Source organism: Saccostrea cucullata, unplaced genomic scaffold (genome assembly GCF_032062105.1).
Source record: "Saccostrea cucullata isolate Sc308-1 unplaced genomic scaffold, CSIRO_AGI_Scuc_v1 ctg2162, whole genome shotgun sequence".
In the NCBI taxonomy this organism is placed as follows: Eukaryota; Metazoa; Mollusca; class Bivalvia; order Ostreida; family Ostreidae; genus Saccostrea; species Saccostrea cuccullata.
Window position 1 is genome coordinate 1 of NW_026934230.1, and position 20,552 is coordinate 20,552.

The 20,552-nt window shown below is 33.5% G+C and overlaps 1 protein-coding gene and 1 long non-coding RNA gene across 2 annotated transcripts; one reads left to right on the top strand and one right to left on the bottom strand.

Annotated features, from left to right (window-relative positions):
- Positions 1–1,092: 1,092 nt before the first annotated feature.
- On the bottom strand, positions 1,093–3,246 carry LOC134240244 (uncharacterized). The gene is made up of 3 exons (XR_009986398.1): positions 3,123–3,246; positions 1,587–1,735; positions 1,093–1,208 (listed from the first exon to the last, which is right to left on the bottom strand). It is a non-coding gene; the product is annotated as an uncharacterized LOC134240244 (long non-coding RNA).
- Positions 3,247–15,085: 11,839 nt separating this feature from the next.
- On the top strand, positions 15,086–17,579 carry LOC134240245 (uncharacterized). Its single transcript, XM_062722335.1, has 4 exons — positions 15,086–15,917; positions 16,212–16,394; positions 17,284–17,407; positions 17,576–17,579. The coding sequence occupies exons 1-4, from the start codon at positions 15,086–15,088 to the stop codon at positions 17,577–17,579; spliced, it is 1,143 nt and encodes a 380-aa protein (XP_062578319.1).
- The last annotated feature ends 2,973 nt before the right edge of the window (positions 17,580–20,552 follow it).

The window sequence follows — 20,552 nt, forward strand, 5'->3', positions numbered from 1 at the left end:
CCAACTGTTGAACAGGTCGAGACCACTACCTTATATGGAAGGCAATTTTCAACACGTGACGAAATTGTCGTCACACCTGTTTGCCAATCAAGTGAATGAGTCCGAAAGCATGACACTCTACTACGTGTTTACAATTCAATGGCGACACGTGGTTTTCGTCGGTTTCTGCATAATATTCACTTCGTCACCGGAAAAATTGTAGAGCTTCTTTGTCACTTTTTAGGTCCGAAATTGAAAGATTACATTCCCAAGACATAATAAATGCTCCATGCTCACATTTAATATTGGAGTTGTTTTATATGATTAATAATTGCGTCGAAAAATCGAATAATGTGCAAATGATTTGATGTTTGCATGTACAATAAAAACTTTTTGATAATATTTCGGGGTTAAATAATAATAGCGCACCTTGTACTGCTGTCTAAAACTATGTACACGTATATCACGTGAAAAAAAAACTCGATGCTTTATCGACACAATAGCATCTACATATACGTCTCTTCGAACAATGGTTTAGGCCAATGTATTATACTATGTGTTATAAGTTGATATATATTACTTCATAAAGCAAATTTTGTAAATGTGAGCATAGAAAAGAAAGATTATACATCATTTTATATATTTCTTCCATAAATCTAAAAAAAGAATTCAAAATAGGTTTCCAAGGGACATTTCAAGTTGGCCTTTATTTTCAACACAGCTGGGTACTTGTAGTAGCCCACAATGCATTGCGACTCATTCATCAGTGGGTAAAGCTAATTTACATGCAAATTTATTCTGACGTCAGAAAATCTAGTGGTCTCGACCTGTTGAAGTAGTTTACAATTATAGAATATAATAATAACTGAATGAAATAAACTCTTATTATATAAACTTTATAATTATAATATAATAATAATAAGGCTTCACAAGTACTTACATTTATTAAAGGTAGATGTTAAGAGAATACAAAGAAATGAGGGAATATAAATACATATGAATGTATTAAACAATGTTCAGTAAAAAAATCAGTTCTAAACCCCTACCTCTTTAATCCTTACACACAGAGAATTCTGGGTACAGGTCTTTCTCAATCATGTTGCTGTCGGCAACGCCAGTGATGCCAGGTTTCTGGGTCCCCATTTCTGTTGATTCTTTTTCTCTATGGGTCGGTGGTCAGGATTTGGCGGCTGATGATGGGATATTACGTGGTGAAAGTCTAGGAGAATCTATAATATCAAATCAAATTCATGAAATAACAAGTACATTCAGAAAATGTGGTTCTTTGCTATTACTCATAGGTTGGGGATAAACATCAAGGTCATTATAACTAAGTCAAGGTCATTACATAAAAAATTTGATAAAATCAGAAAGGTCCTGTCACATAGGGATCACATTTGTTGAGGTTAAACATCAAAGTCAAGGGCTTGACATAAAAAAAAAAAAATTAAAAAATTCACCAGAAAGTTCTTGTCACATGTACATGTGTAATATATAATTTTGAAAATAAAACATCTTTTGTCTTCACTCATTGAAAAATTATGATTATACAGTTAAAGATTTTGTAACAGTCAGGCTGGTAACTGACTGTTGGACAACATACTTACTTGAGTCTATATGTTAACTGATGACATGGACAGGCATGTCCTTGTCTCTGGGATCTTTAGGGGGGACACCTGCTGGAAGAAGTTATACACTATCATTTGCCCTCATTCTGCCACTTCTCCTCAGTTAGAACAACAAGAGGACTGCTCAGCTGAAAAAAAAGATCAATTACTTATTAGCAATGAATTAGTTTACATGTCTATTTATTATGTTAATTGAATTAAAATATACTTTTAGAGGATACATATAAAGTCCGTGTATAATACATGTAGATAGTCTAAAGTTGGCGTATGTTTGGTGAAATCATCTGATTCTTGCTTTCAATAACTAATAACTTGTCTGCATGATGCAGTGGTTAGAGAGTCTGCTCTAGAGTCGCAGAGTAAGGAGTTGATCCTTAATTGCAGGTTCAATTCCCAGTGTGGGACATGGAGACCATGCAGTCCCTCGGATAAGACAAATTATGGTATAAACCATGTAAACTGAGGACCCGTGTAGAAGTAGATGACTGCTTGTTTACCTTGATTGTCAAGCATAAGTCAAAATTTGCAGCCCCCATCAGCAAGTGAATAAACTTCCATTTTTTAAACCAAACAAGTTTTAGGGGACTTCCCACCATCCCTAGGACCATAGTGCACTGACCTGTATGGACCTGCTGGGACCATACAGTACCGACCAGACCCAACCTGACACAAAGCAGTCCCAGAGCAGTCCCAGGGACTGCTTTCTGGGACTGCTAAAGCAGTCCCACAGCAGTCCCAGAGCAGTCCCACACTGTCAGCAGTCCCAAAACCTTCACAGCAGTCCCCACGGTCCCAGAGAGCAGTCCCAGCAGTCCCAGAAAGCAGTCCCAGTGGGTGGGGTTTATTAATTTAATGGGCGGAGCTAACTCAGAAATGAGATTTGCAATAAACAATGGAACTATAAAAGGCTGTAGAAATTGATTCTGGGTAGTATGACAGGACTTCTTACATGTATGCGAAGGTCATTTATGAACAGTACGCGCATAGAAACAAACTGAATGATTATTTATTGAAGGAAGAAGGGTTTCACACGTACATGTATGAATTAAACTGAACATGAACATTTAATCACAATTATCGGGTGTATTAAATTAATAATTCAATTTCTTTATTTTCTGTGATTTGTACTGTTTCCCATTTATTTTTTATACAGAAAATTAAACGTTAATTAATTATTTTCCACAGTAAGAATTGGCTTTAAATAGATCTCATCATAAAATGGCCAATTTCCATACTATCGGGATACTCAAAAAGAATTTGGCTTTTAGAAAATTCTTTGTTAATTTTGCCAAGTATTTTTCTGTCCAGAATTAGTTGACGATTGTCAAAAATTTGCACAAATAAACAATAAAAAAGCGTTCAGTTTTATAAATAAAATTAAAAAGGGTAACTGATTCTTCATTGCATCCTAGCCTTCTTCTTGCATCCTTTTCTTTCCATCTTCAAACATAATTTTTCAAACACTTTGCCTTTAAGACAACAGAAAACAGAACATTATTGATAAAGCTTACCTACTTTTTCGTTTCACGGCTGTTAGTAGTGTTTGTCGAATATTATGGGCACTACATTTTGTATCCAACCTTAGCATGTCCAGTGTACAACTGTCGACTGGCTACACTACTTCGAGGTTTTTTGATTTGACGCCAATATGAATCTAATATTTTTTTCAATCTTGAACCCGATGCAAATTTGACATAAAAAGTGAATACAGCACATGAACAGTTTTTAATTCAAATGGGACATCTTAAAAACAAAAGTGATGTGTTTGTGAAACACTGATTCAGCTGATGACAGCTCTATATAGACCAAGATGAAAGTTTTCAAATATATTTAAAACTCTAAGATCAAGAACTACATGTATATCTATCTATACAGTATCTATGCAAAATTATATTTTTGCGTATGCTTCACTGCTTTTTAATTTTTATTTTTAAGTAACTTGGACATTGACAAACTGATGGGGTACACACATTTTTTATTCGTCAGTGAGTACAAAGATAAGAAATTTGATATATTGTCATAAGTTTTCATATTCAGAGGAGGATTTTTCTTCTTAAATCTATGATATATATGTATATTACATTTTTTTATGTCTACAAGATCACAAAAAGTGCTGCTCTGGCCTTGTTTTTCATGTCTGATTGCCACTTGTCTTTTATCATAACAAATTTCTGGTGTTATATGTACCAAGACTATGGAATGCCATATACGACAGCCAACTGCTTACTGCCAACTGCTGACTGCTTACTGCCAACTGCCACACATATTTGAATAAATTTTATTTTTATATTGATATTTATGTAAATTTAAAAAAAAAAAGGCGCGGATCTATAGGACATTTTTTCCAAGAGGGTCACTCTGGTAAAAAAAAAAATCCAACCCAGAAATTTCTTGACAAGAAAAAATTACGTAAAGTCCTTTCCTAAATGTGAAAATTTATTTCGGCCGGGGAGATCGGGTTCTTATGCGTCATATCTTCATGTGTATGACATTTTTCATACCAACTTAACACGAATCCACATTTTCGGTTGGGAGGGGGGTGGGGGTTCTAAGGTCCCTTTTAGTTGATTTATTTTATACATTAAATAACTTTTAGTTGGTTTAGTTTGTGCATTAAATAACTTTACAAATTTCAGAGGGGTGTTTCGGACCCCTCTCTCTAGTTCTATGCATGTAAAACATATTTTATTTGTAGGGCTGGGCAATAATATCGATATTTCAATATATTGCAATACAATGACAACAAATATCGTATCGCAATACGATTTTGTAATATCGATATATTGGCAATAAGCTTAGATTAAGGAATTTTGTCATAAAATATAAAAATGGACTTATGAAAGTTGGTTATTAAGCCAAACAGTAAGACAGAAGTTGTTTTGTGGGAACATTTCGATCGGAGCATAACTTTAATGAAATCAACATTTTTTTTGTCAGTGTTGGTTACTTATGTACATTCTGCATGTATATTAAAGTAAATATAGTAAGAGAATGCCATTTAAATTACATTAAAAATATTGCAATACATATCGCAATACAGTTACAAATATCGCAATATATCGCAATACGAAATCTCGGGCCAATACCCAGCCCTATTTATTTGTACAAACAAAGAGATATAAATTAGGGCTGGGCAAAAATATCGATATTTCGGTATATTGCAATACAACGACAAGCAATATCGTATCGCAATGCATTTTTGTAATATCGATATACCGGCAATATGCTTTGACTTAGGAATTTTATATCTAAATATAAGAAAATGTAAGAAAGGTTTGTTATTAAGCCAAACAGTAAGACTGGAACTGTTATATTGGTGTATTTCAAAGCAGAAATTTAATAAAACCATCAATATTTTTTCTTCCTTTGCTTACTTATCATAGTTATATACATTCTGTATGTAAATTAAAGTTCATATAATAAGAAACTGCCATTTTAATAATATTAAAAATATTGCAATACATAACGCAATACACTTAAAAATATCGCAATATATCGCAATACAAATTCTTTGGCCAATACCCAGCCCTAATATAAATGTTTGATCGGCGTTTTCTAAGTGGAGGGTCCAAGGTCAGTTATACCGGTAGTTCGTTTAGTTTATTTAACGTATGACCGTACAAATTTTAAATGCCCCCCAGATCTAAGCATGTGAAACATTACAGGGACGTAGCAACGTCACCTTGACTATTGCAAATGTATATTGAAAGGATGGTTGCCCCCCCCCCCCACTTCTTACCATAATATAATGATATCAAAGATATGTAGTATTGTGTGGAAAGAAATGTAAGTGAAAGGTAGTTGGCCTTAAAAAAAGAAAAAAAGTTAGTCCCCCCCCCAAAAAAAAAAACGAAATAGGATTTTCGAGTTTGGGCTATTTCCTTTTCTTTTTTTTTTTGCTCGTCAACTTTTTAAGGTAAGTAAAAAAAATTTTCTCTGGTTGCCCCCCCCCCCCACTTTCAAAAACGATGCTAGGTGCCTGCATTATAACACAGAGATATACATCTTTAATTTGAGGAAATTTTTAACTATAGAATATAATGGAACACGGAAATTTATTTTCAAAACATCTTTCTCTGCAAAACGACAAATCTTTTTTTATTATTATTTTATTCTCTCTTCAAAGGTTTTGTTGTCTCCGGGGGAGGGGGGGGGGCTTCTTTAAAGCCTAAAAGCAGAAAATAGTCATTTTATTACCTATTTCAAATAGGAAAAAAAAATAAAAAAAATAAACAATGTACTTTATCAACCGCATACCGGTATATTGAATATTACATAAGATAAAACATATTGGTCATTTATTCAATTCAATTTTACCAGGGTGACCCCCTTGGAAAAAATGTCCTGGATCCGTGCCTTTTTTCTCCTTTTTTGTGAAAATTCATATAAATATCAATACAAATATAAAATTTATTCAAATATGTGTGGCAGTTGGCAGTAAGCAGCTGACAGTTGGCAGTAAGCAGTCAGCAGTTGGCAGTAAGCAGTTGGCTGTCGTATATGGCATTCCATACAAGACCGCTTAAAGAAATTTTTGTGCCTCTTACAAATAGCACAGTTTTAAAAAAAACTTATCAGGATTCTCAATGGGACATAAAAAAATTAAAATCTAAAATGCAGGGGAGGGGAGGGGGTTTAAATGTTTTACTGATTTACATGTACAATACAAAGGAAATAAATGATAACATAAATTAACATAAGGAAGTTAGTAATTTTTTTTTCTGTGCTAAAACACGTAATATGGGTGTGTATGATGTTGAAGGGATTAACTTTATGAACACAGGGCATATTTTTATGTCACTTTTTTTAATGAGCTTTGAACTCGGCAGTTTTAATCATTAATTGCAAGTTTGAACAACTTCCTTTATGGGTTTACATTTATCATCCCTATATTTATTAATATCAGTGAAATATTCTGGAGAGGGACGTTAAACACTATACAATCAATCTATAGCAGTACTTATTGTTGGAGATAAAAAAAAACAGATTCCAATTCCTTAATTTTATATTGCACCAAAAATACTACTACATAAAACATTTGAATGAAGCCATTTCGGTACAGGTTAATTAAGTTGCTAGTTTATGTTTTTGAAAAATGAACAATTCATAATTTGGCCCATGTAACCAATTTCTTGATCAATTTTTTCTGGTTAATGAGAAAATTTAAAAAAAAAGGTTATTTATCCCCAGTAGATTTGTGGGAACATCTTAAACCAGACAAGAGCACACAAAAAAATTGTCAAAACATTGTAGTACGGTCTGAAATTTCCTTTTTTACAGATTGACTTCGCAAAGTATATTCCTGTAAGTTATGTGCATTTGTATCGGTACATCATTTTTTTTCTTCCTTTTGATGTTCTATGATGTGGTGTCTTGCGTTGTGTATATTTTCGTCAGAGATAATCCACATTTAATCTGTTTTTCTCCTCCCTCTTGTATATTGATGCTATTGTAACTGGTAGATATATTTTTATTTTATACAATTAACAAGTAGAAAAATCCGCAATAAATCATTGCAAGCTATGAATTATCTTGGGGTTTGTTTTTTTTTTGGACAAAGAACAGAATTCACCTGATGCACAAAAATGTTTGAAATTTGACTAATTAAGGTGTTGCCATGGAGGAGTGAGCATCTCTTGCCGACTGGTCACACAAGCCGTGTGCTCATTTTCATGATCACAGGAACTAACGAAAAAGAACTTTATTCGGTAATAACCAATATTTGCCCCACAAATCAAACTTTGATGGAGATATATTTAATTAAGTTCTTAAACAGGGGAGTATATGCTGACTTCAAAACACTGAATATTTTCATAAGTTATGACGTCATATGTACGTAATGACGTCACAAACATGACGTAAATTTCAGTTTTTTACGAATTTTATAGAAAAATGTACATATTTCGTCGATATTTTGAGTAAAAGTCGCCGAGCGCATGCGTGTTCAGGATCAATATTTTAATATAATGTGTAGAATGATAATATCAATGAAATATGTCAATATTGTTCCTGAACAAACTTGCGCTCTATCAATTTCAAAGCTGAAATTGTTGAAATTTTGTCTATTTTGTCCTCTCTCTGAAAAAGGATATAAAATCGGACTAGTTTGTGACTTCATAAATCAAAAAATTGTGAATATACTTCTTTGAAACTATGATATTTTCTGTTAATTTATATTTCTCATACAATTTATTGAATTCAGCACATTTCAGGAAGTTTTCAAAATTTGACCTTTGTGGGGGCAAATATATGCAACATACCGCATATAGTTCTTTGTCGACAATTCAGTGTGTAAATAATGGAATGACAAAAAGCATGAAAAACGTCAGTATTTGACTTGATATTGAATTGTATTTGATGACAAGGTCATTGTATTGACCACTTATAAAATGAGTACTTCATATGAGGCTGCTGATATTCTTGTTTTAGCAACTTGTTAGTCAATAACTTACCTCGTTTTAGAAATTGTTCATTAAAAGAGCATGCTCTTATGTATCGAATCTACTGAGAGATAACAACTCCGTATGCAGACGATGAAGGTACATATTGCTGCATAAGTAAGGAAAGTAAATTGAAAAGTTGCTTGGTTGTTAGATTTAAGTTAACATCTTTTTCAAATATGAAACAGATGTATCAGATTCTGTGGTATCATTTATTACAAGGTCACTGGGATATATCGTAACGGCATAAGACATGATAAGAATGGAAAATAAGCATTGTTTATTGACAATGCCTGTCGTTGATATATCTGATGTATCTTGAAGCCACAGCATGTGTTTTCTTCTTTTTATAAACACAAGATTTCGCACAAATTCTGCTTTATATGAATACAAAAATAGGTCGGCTAATAATTGGGCGGAGCTCATTAAAATTCAAATAGATTGTTAGAAAACCTAGTCTTCAAAAACCACATAGATAATGTCGATTGGAAGCTCAAGCATCCTTTTAATATAAGCTTTAGTGTATTCCGCAGTTTTTACGATCAGAATGTTTTCTAACAAAATGATTTTGCAAATGATCAATGACAAGATGAGTTAATTTCATTTTTAATAATTTTTTTTTTATTGAAAAAGCAGCTGTCAATGATATAAAAAAGCTTGGACTTCAATGTATCGAGGGGGAGTGGTTGTATAAAAAGTTAAATTGTCTACTGTTAATTTTGGTAAAAATTTTTGATTTAATATTTTCAAAAAGTTCTTTGGAAATTTTAAGTATCCACATCTGATTTCCACTACTTCTGAAAACATTATTGCAAAGTAAGATAATGAACACTTCCTTACCGATCTTAAAAAAAGAAATCAATAAAAACCAGTGAAGAGGGCATTGTTGCAACCACTATTGAAATAACGACACCCACTGAAATATTTATATCAATAGTGGTTGAGAGTGCATTTCAATAGCAAACATAGTTAGTAACCACTATTGAAATAACGACACCCATTGAAATAATTATATCAATAGTGGTTGAGAGTGCATTTCAATAGCAAACATAGTTAGTAACCACTATTGAAATAACGACACCTATTGAAATAATTATATCAATAGTGGTTGAGAGTGCATTTCAATAGCAAACATAGATAGTAACCACTATTGAAATACATCCACTATTGAAATGATTATATCAATAGTGGTTGGGAGTGCATTTCAATAGCAAACATAGTAAGTTACGACTGATGAAATACGACCACTATTGAAATAATTTTATCCATAGTGGTTAAGAATGCAATTCAATAGCAAACATAGTTAGTAACCACTATTGAAATACAATCACTATTGAAATAATTTTTTCAATAGTGGGCGAGAGTACATTTCAGTAACAAACATACATGTAGGTTGTAACCACTATTGAAATAATGTTCACTTTTGAAATAAAGATTTAAATATGGATTAAATTATGGTTTTAGTTTTGAAGTTTTATCAGCAACTATCAAAAGAATTATTTAAACCACTTTTAATTTCAATAACTTTCTAAATCTTCATTTAAGGACAAATGATACAAACAAAATATGGATGCCTGGATTGATATCTATTCTTTGGTCTGATTTCATTGAAAATGATGAACATAATAAATTTCTAGAAAATAAAGAAATTGTAAACCTTCTGTGATGTTAAATATAATTTTGCCTTATTAAAACCATCCTTATTAATTTATACACTTTAATTATTAATTTACATATTTTTCACCCCAAATCCAATTTTTGTGAAATTTTGCAAAAAAAATTAAAAAATCACGCGATGAAACGTTTTTTTTTAAATATTGATCGTATTTCTATAGTGGTTGAAACCTATGGCAAAGCACTCTTCCCCCACTATTGAATAATTATTTCAATAGTGGTCGTATTTCAATAGTGGTTGCAATCTATGTTTGTTATTGAAATGCACTCTCAACCACTACTGAAATAATTATTTCAATAGTTGTGGTATCTCAATAGTGGTTGCAACATACAGCGAGTAGACGTTAGACTTGCTATATCCATATTTGTAGTTTAGGTAATTCCATGAATATCAGCTAAAATTTAGTTCTATTATATATTCTTTTTTATTTAAAGTAACTATATTTTCTGTAGAAAGTTAGTACACATAATTATCATTCATCTTTCTTTTTTTCAATGTTGTCTAGATATTCCGGCTAATTTCTACAGCTAGATGTATTTATGATCCTTTACTTTCAAAATCAATGAAAAAAATGAATTTGATATAAGAAAATGATTTCAAGCATATTATTACATGTACATGTAGTTGGTTGTCTGTAGCTCTTTGCCGATTCGGCCAGATTCAGCGGGAGCTTACTTAAACATTTGCATACATGTTTGAATGATAGGTAGGTCGATATAATAGAAAGTGTCTGTGTATTTGAAATTACTACAAAAACGGAAAACATAAAACAATTTTAGTTATCATATTTTAAACTCAATAATTTAATTTCATGTGTAAGAAAACAGAATATCTAATCCTTATATTTGTTTTAATAGTTGGGAAACCTCTATATAGCTTGAAATGTGGTTTTGGAGTTGAAATTACTAGTATTACAATAGTGGTTGCAACTTATGTTGGGTATTGAAATGCACTCAACCCCAACTGAAATAATTCTTTCAACAGTGATCGTATGTCCATAGTGGTTGCAACCTTAAAGTTTGTTTGTTTTTGACTTTGTTTTCATAAAAAAGTTAAAAACGTACTAAATGTAAAAAGTTGAAGTGTTTATGTTGTTATTAATGTTAAGAAAAGTGAAGACAAAATGGAAGTTTATTCAACTTACATGCTATCATATTTTATACTGCGTAAATCTAGTATTGGACGTTTGCAAGAAGCACTGACTTGAACAGTTGACGGTTTACTTGGACACTTTAAACTTGTGTCATGTACGGAGGTACAGAATTGATAATAGATAAGAAAACCTATTCTAATGGTCATGGGTATATTGTTAGAGGCACTGACATTTGAAGACCGGGAGTTGAGGGTAGAGTGATTGTCGTTTTCTTTGAGGACAACTTACATTGTATATATGCATTGAAATAATGCGTCAGTTTCGTTGAATTAAATGTTGAGTTAAATATTCATATCGTAAAAGAGCTGCCGTACATTGTCCTTGTGTAAAGGTAAGCAGTCAACTGTAAAAGTCAGAACTCCTTGTTAAAGTCCAGAGGGAAGTCGGAAGTACGTATATCTGGTACGTATAATTATAACAATTAGTCAGCGACTTTACCTATGATAAATAAATACTAAGAAGGCACCAAAAAGTAGTATTATTTGATGGTAGTAAATTTTTATTTAGATTTCATAAAATAAATTTGTAAAACTTAAATAAAGAAATCAACTTTCCTTTTCGATAAATTCTATTCCACTCGGTCAATTTTAGACTGGTGGCATATTTCTGTCACCACTTGTTAGATAAAGGACACACAAATACACAAATACTGCATCTCAGAGAGGCAAGCTTGTGCTCTATGTTTTCCAAACAGAAATGTATCTCAATTATGATACAATTCCACCAAAATTGGGGAAATTCTGGAAAATGTCCTACTTCTGCACCTTCTAGTGGCTTCCATGTAAGCTTTGAATCTAAATTAATACTTGTTTTATATAGTAAGCATCATTTTAACTTCTTAACTACAAACTATCACAATTTTATCAGTGTTCTGATTTTTACATCAAATAAGGGGCCAGATTCGGCCGTTACCCTATCTTGTCCTTTGTCGACTTGTCTCATAAACATATTTGTTGATTTTTAGATCTTTTTTCGATTTGTCATTTATGTACATGTTTAAAATTCAAATTGCGTTCTGACAAGTCGTCATTAATATTAAAAATAACATATCAGGCAAGTTGACAAGAGATCCAACGAAAAACTGTATTTTCTGACAATCTGCTGAATCAACTTGTCAGAAAATTGTTGACTTATCAAAGTTTCTGATTAAAATATTATTAGGTATTGATCAGTTAACAATGTTTTATTCTCGAGCCAACAGTCTAGACGAGCTCCAAAAATACATACCTCAGAAAACATACTCCGAAAAAAGTTGTGCAAACACACAAAAAAGCATTTTTCAGGAAAAATGATGGGTCTACAAAAACTATCTGTGAAAAGAAATACTAACCAAAATAAAAGGCTTCGGTAGAGATGATCGTATTTGTCAGATTTTATATTCTATATAAGCAAACGAAGATATATTAACTTTCAAAGTTGACGTTTTTAAAACACTGTTCATGCAATCATGTGAGAAAATTATTTTGAGAAAAAAAAGACACCGTGACGCACAAAGGGGAAAATTGACAAACGTACAGTAGAATTTTTCGATGACCGGTGTATAAATATGGTTCAATTCCCAAAAGTATAAGGTTTCAGAAAATTACAGGTTTTCAAAAACCAAAAAATCTATTTTTATGAAGATTGATTGATTGATTGTATATTGTTTAACGTCCCTCTCCAGAATATTTCACTGATATGGAGACGTCACCATTGCCGGTGAAGGACTGCAAATTTAGGCCTATGCTCGGCACTTATGGCCTTTGAGCAGGGAAGGATCTTTATCGTGTCACACCTGCTGTGACACGGGGCCTCGGTTTATACGGTCTCATCCGAAGGACCGCCCCATTTAGTCGCCTTTTACGACAAGCAAAGGGGTACTGAGGACCTATTCTAACCCGGATCCCCATGGGGAATTTTTATGAAGAAAAATGAAAGTTAATATTAATTATAGCATGCCCCAAAGATTTCCTTCTTCCTCCCTATTGAATGCTCGCGGAGAAGAGTTTGAATAAGTTACCATGGTCTCAAATAACCAGAAATGAATATAAGTAGACCAAAAATTTTGATGCAGTCTTTTTACTTAATTGTAGCTCACCTGAGCCAAAGGCTCAAATGAGCTTCTCTGATCACATTGTATGAATTTCGTCATCCAAGCGTCCTTCAGAAAACTATTCACATTTCCGACCTCTTCTCAAGAACCACTGGGTCAATTTTAACCAAACTTAGTACAAATCCTTAGATAAAGTGGAATTTAAATTGTTAAAATGGGCCAAGTCTCCTTCACGGGGGGGGGGGGGGGGGGGGGCAGGAAAAGACTTAAATAGGGTGGGTCATTCAAAATCTTCTTAAGAACCACTAGGCCAGAAAAAATGAAATTTTATGGAAGCATCCTGGGGAAGTTGAGATTCTAAATGTTCAAATCATAGTCCCTGGGGTTTGTGTGGGGCCACAAAATGAATCAAAGTTTTACAATGAAATTTATGGAGAAAATTCTTTAAAAATCTTCTTCTCAAGAACCACTTGACCAAAAAAGCTGAAATTTATGTAGATTCTACATTGTTCAAATCATGACCCCAGGGGGTTGGGCAGAGCCACAAAAGGGAATCAAAGTTTCATATCGAAATATATAGGAAAAAGAATTAAAAATCCTCTTCTCAAGAACCAATGAGCCACAAAAGCTGAAAATTACGTAGAAGTATTCTATAATAGTGTAGATTTGAAAATGTTCTAATATTGATCCCTGGAGTTTGGAGGGTGTCACTAAAGTGAATCAATGTTTTACATAGAAATATGTGAGGAAAAAATTGAAACTACTTGGCCGGAAAGTTGAAACTTAACTAAAAGCATCCTTGAGAAGTGTAGATTCTAAATTGTTCAAATCAAGAACCCTGGGGATAGGGTGGGACTACAGTAGGGAATCAAAAACTACTGGTATATGGGAAAAATCTTTTCAAAAGTAATAAAGTAACCCAAATACAAATCTATCCAATTTTCATAGTTTTCGGCGACACAGTCAAAATATTTTCGCATATTATGCTCCCATGCTTTTCTGTTTTCTTTCAGTGCACATCATTAATGTAAGATTTATAGGGTATTCTTATTTCCTTGTGCCAAAGATGTTTGTTGATGTATTATGTTTCAATGAGTACTAGAAAACAGTTCCGTCATAAATTACCGAAAAAATGTCTTATTGTCTATACTGAAATTAAATTATAAGGAATGAAGCTAATTTCAACTTATGTTATACGATATAACAAAACTTAAGGCAGTTTACGCTTTTTTATAAACCGCGTCGCCCACTACCCCAAGTTATGTTATATCGTATAACATAAGTGAAATTAGTTTCATTCCTTAAAGAAAAATCTTCTTTTCAAGACCCACCACCAGTAAAGCCACAACCTGTGGAAGTACATGTATCATGGGAAAGTGTAGATTCTAATTGAATGGCTCAAATCATGACCCCTGGGGTAGGATGGGACCAGAATAGGGAATCTTAGTTTTACTTTAAAATATATAAGAAAAAAATGTTTTTTTTAAAAATCTACTTCACTCGACCAGAAAAGTTAAAAGTTATGTGGATGCGTCCTGAGGTAATAGATTCCAAATTATTCATATTATGACCCCTAGGGGTGGCACATGCATGCTGAAGTTAATGTAATGTACTAGAATATTTGGTATAAGTTTAAAGTTTTTCTGTGGTAGTTTTTAAGCAATAAAACCCCAGTTGCCTCCCTTGAATACAAACAGGTAGAGTTACATTTTCATAAGAGATTTTGGTAAATTATTAACATAGAAACATAACTATATTTCATTATTGATTATTATAATGATTAACTTTAATGCAAGTTTCAATGTAGTATTTTTTTTAAAATTTATTTTACAGATCCCATTCCATAAACTTTGTCGTCGTCCGCATTGCCTTGATTAAAAAATCAGCACACTTGAGGTTTGTCTCCAGTTTAAAGAGTTGTTACTTTTCTGAATCCTCTGTACAAAGTGAAAACAGAGAAAAAACATATGACATTTAAAAAAGTTAACATACAAAATATTAGATATACATGAGAATTAACTTGACACATAATTAAATTAAATTCAAAGAGAGTCAGGTTATGATTTGAAGAACTACTGTCTCTCTAAATCTTTTAATGCTTGGGGAACCCCACGCAGGATTCTGTAAGTGGATCAACATAAAAAAAGACGAGTTCGAAATGAATGTCTGCAGTCAGTGATGTATAGATTAGAGTTACGGAAATCTATCAGAGTACCAGGTGTTAGTAGTGTATGGCATATTTCCTACGTGACGTCAGACCGGTTCTGGATCAGTGATGGTTACAATCTCATCTTAACTAACACATCAGGAGATGAACTACATCATCAGACAGATATACTTAGTGACGTATGGGGAGGACACACTGTGAGCACTGAGGGTGATTTAATTTGTATAGACAGTGAGTATAACATTAATAAACTGTCTACAGATAACAAACTTGAGACTACATTAATAAAATATACTGAAGCATGGAAACCTCTATGTGTCTACAGCTCTCCCTCCACTAGAGACCTGCTGGTCGTAATGTGTGATACAGATACAAACATTTATATAGAAGCAAAGGTAGTCCGGTATAACATCACAGGGGAAAGCATCCAGACCATACAGCACGACAACATTACGGGTAAGAGATTATATAGTGATCCTATCTACATCACAGAGAACCGTAATGGAGATGTAATTGTGTCTGACTGGGGCTGTGTAGTGGTGACAGATCGTGGTGGTAAACATCGGTTTTCCTACAAAGGACATCCATCAGGAGCAGAGCTATGTCCACTAGGAATTTGTACTGACGCGCTGTCACACATCCTGCTGTGCGATTATATTACCGAATCAGTACAGATATTAGACAGGAATGGTGAATTCCTGTCTCAGATACAGATATCATCACACGGGATAAACTATCCAAGAAGCCTGAGTTATGATGCTGACACGCACTTACTGTGGGTGGGGTCAGCCGACGACAGTAGAGTAAACATATACAGTTGCATATATGGAGACCTTCTGACCGGTCAGTAAATTTTATTGTGTTTTAACATGATTGATTTTTTCTATATTAATACAAAATAATAACCATATGACTTAATCTTTTACTTGTAAAAGACGTTAATGGTAATCTAACAACAAAGCTAAATGATAAACGTGATGACTTTCACTTTTCTATCATCAACTTCCCTTACTTATGCAGCAATATACTGTACCTTAATCACCTGCACTATGTATTGTGCATAAACCCAGTTCAAACATCAAAAACACTTTCCTTGTTGCATTAAGTGTAATTATGATCAATTTACTTTACGCACAGCGACTGCTGCAGAGGAAAAGAAGACAGGAAGTGATTTCCTTGATGAATCCCTCAAGCTGCATCAACAGAAATATGGAGAGGAACCGTTTACAGTTCCCCACGACTTTGACCCATTCATACATAGAAAAGACTTAGAAACAGAACTGATTACAACAGAAATTGAAGAAAAGACATATATAGGCAGTATGTGTATTATTTTCTTTCTACTAAAGACATCAATACATGTATATAGATAAATGCAGATTTTGACATGATAACTTAAACAGTTTTGACTGTTTTTTGAACAGAAATATTTAACAATAAGAAAAACAGAAACGTGTCTTTTTGTATCACATTTCTTAATTTGTATATAAAATATTTTGTATATATATATTTCGTATATATACCCCCGCCGAAATATGGCTTAAATATTGCCGACTCGGCGATAGAAAAAAACACGAATCGTATATATACCGTACAGTATCTTGACCTAATATTTTTCTCGTAGCTATTTCAAATTTATATACTGTGGAAGCCTTTTATTTCATAAGAATCGATGTGCCTGGACATGCAGGGTGTTGTTGATTCATGGGGACGTAATATCGGGGGATTAATCATATACCTACCTAGTCCTTGTTGCACCTGGAGGCACATAGGGCAAGGACTAGGGATTTCCATTCCTCTCTGTTCTTAACTATATTCTCTGCCTCCCCAGGTAAGATTTATCTCCTTTAGCTCTTTCTCTACAGTTCGCCTCCACGTTGTTTTTGGACGGCCTTTCCTCCTCTTCCCTTCTGGGGTCCATCTGAGTGCCACTCTTGTGATGTCATCTGTGGGTTTTCTCAAGACATGGCCTATCCACCTCCATCTGTATTTTACTAGTATTTTAGTCCTCATGTCTGTTGTTTTGGTTGTTTCATGCGCTTTTTGTTGGTTATTTTTGCTGGCCAAAATATCCTCAAGATCGTTCTGAGGCACCCATTATGAAAACTTGATAGTTTCTTAATGTCACTTTCAGTCATCCTCCAGCATTCAGCACCATATATTAGGACAGATAGGACACAGCTATTATACAGTTTGATCTTACATGTAGTATGTCTGCTAATGCTGCTTGACTTCCATATGTTCTTAAGCTTGAAAAAGGCTCCTCTGGCTTTACCTAATCTTGATATTATGTCCTTGTCAGCTCCGCCATCTGATGTTACCACACTTCCAAGGTATGTAAAATAATCTGTATTTTTGATATCTCCTCCATTCAACTGTATTTTGGGTGGGCCTTTTGTATTTAGGGACATTACTTCTGTTTTCTTTATGTTGATGTTAAATCCGATTTTGCTGGTATTAATTTGTAAATTAGATATTTTTCTTTTCATTTGTGTTTCCAGATGAGATAATAAAGCCAGGTCATCTGCATAATCTAAGTCCTCTAGTTTGTTGAAAAGAGTTCATCTGATGCCCGTATTCTCATCACTAAGGGTTGATCTCATTACCCAGTCTTCTGCTATGATGAACAATAGAGCTGACATCACACATCCTTGTCTCACTCCTGACTTAACAAGAAAGCTTGTGTTTGATGATCTACCAATGGAGCATTTAAATTCTGCATAAAATGCTTTTATTAGGTCAACTAGTTTAGATGGTATACCGTAGTGCCTCAGGATTTTCCACAGACCGTCTCTGTGAATGCTATCAAAAGCTTTTTCAAAGTCAATGAAGTTTATGATGAGTTGTCTTTGCCACTCTGTGCACTGTTCTATTATGTTTTTTAGTACAAATACTTGGTCACAGCAGCTCTTTCCTTTTCTGAAGCCTGCCTGTTCTTTCCTTAGCTTTTTATCCACTGCTGTCTTTATTCTGTTTACAATTATTTTACTAAAGATCTTGCTTGGTATAGAGAGTAAAGTAATACCTCTCCAGTTGTTACAGTTTGTGAGGTCTCCTTTCTTTGGTAGTTTGATGATGCTTCCTTCAGACCATGTTGCTGGTATCATGTTGTACTTCCATATCTTGCAGAAAAGGGGATGAAGGATATCTGCTGCAAGGATAGGGTCTGTTTTGAATATTTCAGCTGGTAATTTTGTGATCTAAAATCTGTTTTTCAGCTCTAATCTAAAATCTTGCTTGGTTTTTGTATCACTACGTTTGCCAATATCGAATCTTTTCCAGCTGTACTTGGGTATAGTTTTCATCAGTTTAAGTTTAAAATCAGCAGTTACAAGGTGCTGATCGCTGCCTACATCTGCACCTCGTCTTACTCTCACATCCTGAAGAGATCGTCTCCATTTACCATTTATAACAATATGGTCTATCTGATTTTTGTCTCTTCCTCCGGGTGATATCCATGTGAGCTTATGTATGCCCTTGTGTGGGAATAATGTCCCACCTATCACTACTGTTACTAAAAAGCACTGAGAATCCAACAAAACCCTGAGGAAGTACTGAGTGGTACTGAGCCCGGTACTGAGAAACTGAGGAGATCCTGAGTAGCACTGAGGTTTTCACTGTGCATTCTGTTGTGCTACTGAGGAGCACTGAGGTTAGCACTGTTGCTACTTTGGAAGTACTGAGGGGTACTGAGGTCATTCTGAGGCCACTGAGCTGGTACTGAGTAGCTCTGAGGTTTAATACTGTGGCTACTGAGGTAATCCTGAGTGACACTGACGCTTTTTTTTCAAAAACTTGCTATTTTTTATGAGTTTTATTGTAATCTAATGTTCAAATTTCTTTATTCTTAAACCCTTTTCAAATCAAAATGTGTAGGTTCAAGTATCTTGAAATTCCCCGTCGACAATAAAACTGAAATTCGCCTCTTGTTCATTTAATTAATTAAATTATTTGCGTACTTTGTTTGGAATTTTCAAAAAGATTAAGTGTTCTATGCATATTTTATTAAGAAATTTGATATCTAATTTATTTCTCTTTGATATCAACCAATTAATTATAAAAATAAAGTATTTTTGAAATCCGGTTTTTCCAAATTTATCCAACCAATGTTAAACATCATGATAAATAGTAGTTTCCGTCTAATAAATCTCGATCCACACCTGAAAATTTGATAAGTTACGTATTTGTTGTGCAAATAAAGATGTCTTTAATGTTAAATTAACATATAATTTGAAAATGAACATGGGGATTACTGAAAATTTTAATATTTCTATGTGCTTGCATAATAAAATGAACACCGACAGCGGAAAATAATACCGGTTTATTTTGCTTTAAGTCCGAGTTTTATTTCAAAGAAGTTTCATTTACTATTTATTTAGCACACGCGCACATGATTATAGAAAATCATGTGTAAAGATTGAATACTCATAAATTTAAACAAGAAAGTAGTTAGAATAATTAGGGGATCTCTATGTTAAACCAGGGACCTATATACTAATATAGGTCCCTGGTTAAACACGTGGCGCTTAAATTTGATAACAGTCATGTAGTTACTGAGAATTATAATATGATATCTAATAATGCAATTATCTTTTTTTTTGGGGGGGGACGGTTGTCTGTCAATCAGACTGATAGCAAGTTCACTTAAATCATAATTATGTTCATCGCTTAATTCACATGTACCGGGAATTTATCATTGTCATATGTTTTCTTAAAGACATCAAATTCATTAAATGAAAATAAACTTGAACTCCGTCTAAAAAAAATCTATCTTTTATTTATTTTTACTGGTTCTAATTACGCTGCAATATTTATTCGCTGTGATAATGTCCTACTGCCGATCGGTTAGTGTACAGCAATAATAATTGTCACGAATGATTCAGTAGACTCACTGCCTTTTATAAATATTGATACCCGTTTACAGGAAAATGAATTACTCACTTATGTTCAACTTAAAATGTGACTTTTATCTTCCTTTCATTTTGAAAAATAACTACTACCATCAGATTTATATATATATATATATATATAAAAACTCTTGACAAGCCATACTGTGAACTCTTTTTTTATTTTATTTATTAAAAAGAATTAATCGGAAATAATTATTTAGTAAATAATTGTGTACATGCAATGTATTTTTTAATTAAAAGAAGACTTTTAGTCAAACACAGCACCGTATTCATGAATATTAATATGAATATTGTACACAAACGGCAGCGCTTTGAAGTACTACACTGGCGTACTACACTGGTGCCGACTGGTAACGGAACCTCTATGAAGTACTACACAAATGGAAGCTCTGTGAATTGCGCAATGCAGTAGCGAGAAACAAGACAATAGGTGTCACTTCAATATATATACAGACGGGCACCTGCCGGATATCACTAGCAGTCAGTTACGCAATGTTAACCCAACATGTAGACTCAGAAGACACCCTCAGATCAGCCTGGCCCCTCTTTTTCATTCTTTCTCACACAC

Excerpts from the sequence above, each read along its gene's own strand:
- LOC134240245 (XM_062722335.1), top strand. The coding sequence starts at position 15,086 with ATGTATAGATTAGAGTTACGGAAATCTATCAGAGTACCAGGTGTTAGT. Across the intron at positions 15,918-16,211 it reads ATATGGAGACCTTCTGACCG|CGACTGCTGCAGAGGAAAAG; the intron begins GTCAGTAAATTT and ends CTTTACGCACAG. Across the intron at positions 16,395-17,283 it reads AGAAAAGACATATATAGGCA|TATGTCTGCTAATGCTGCTT; the intron begins GTATGTGTATTA and ends TCTTACATGTAG.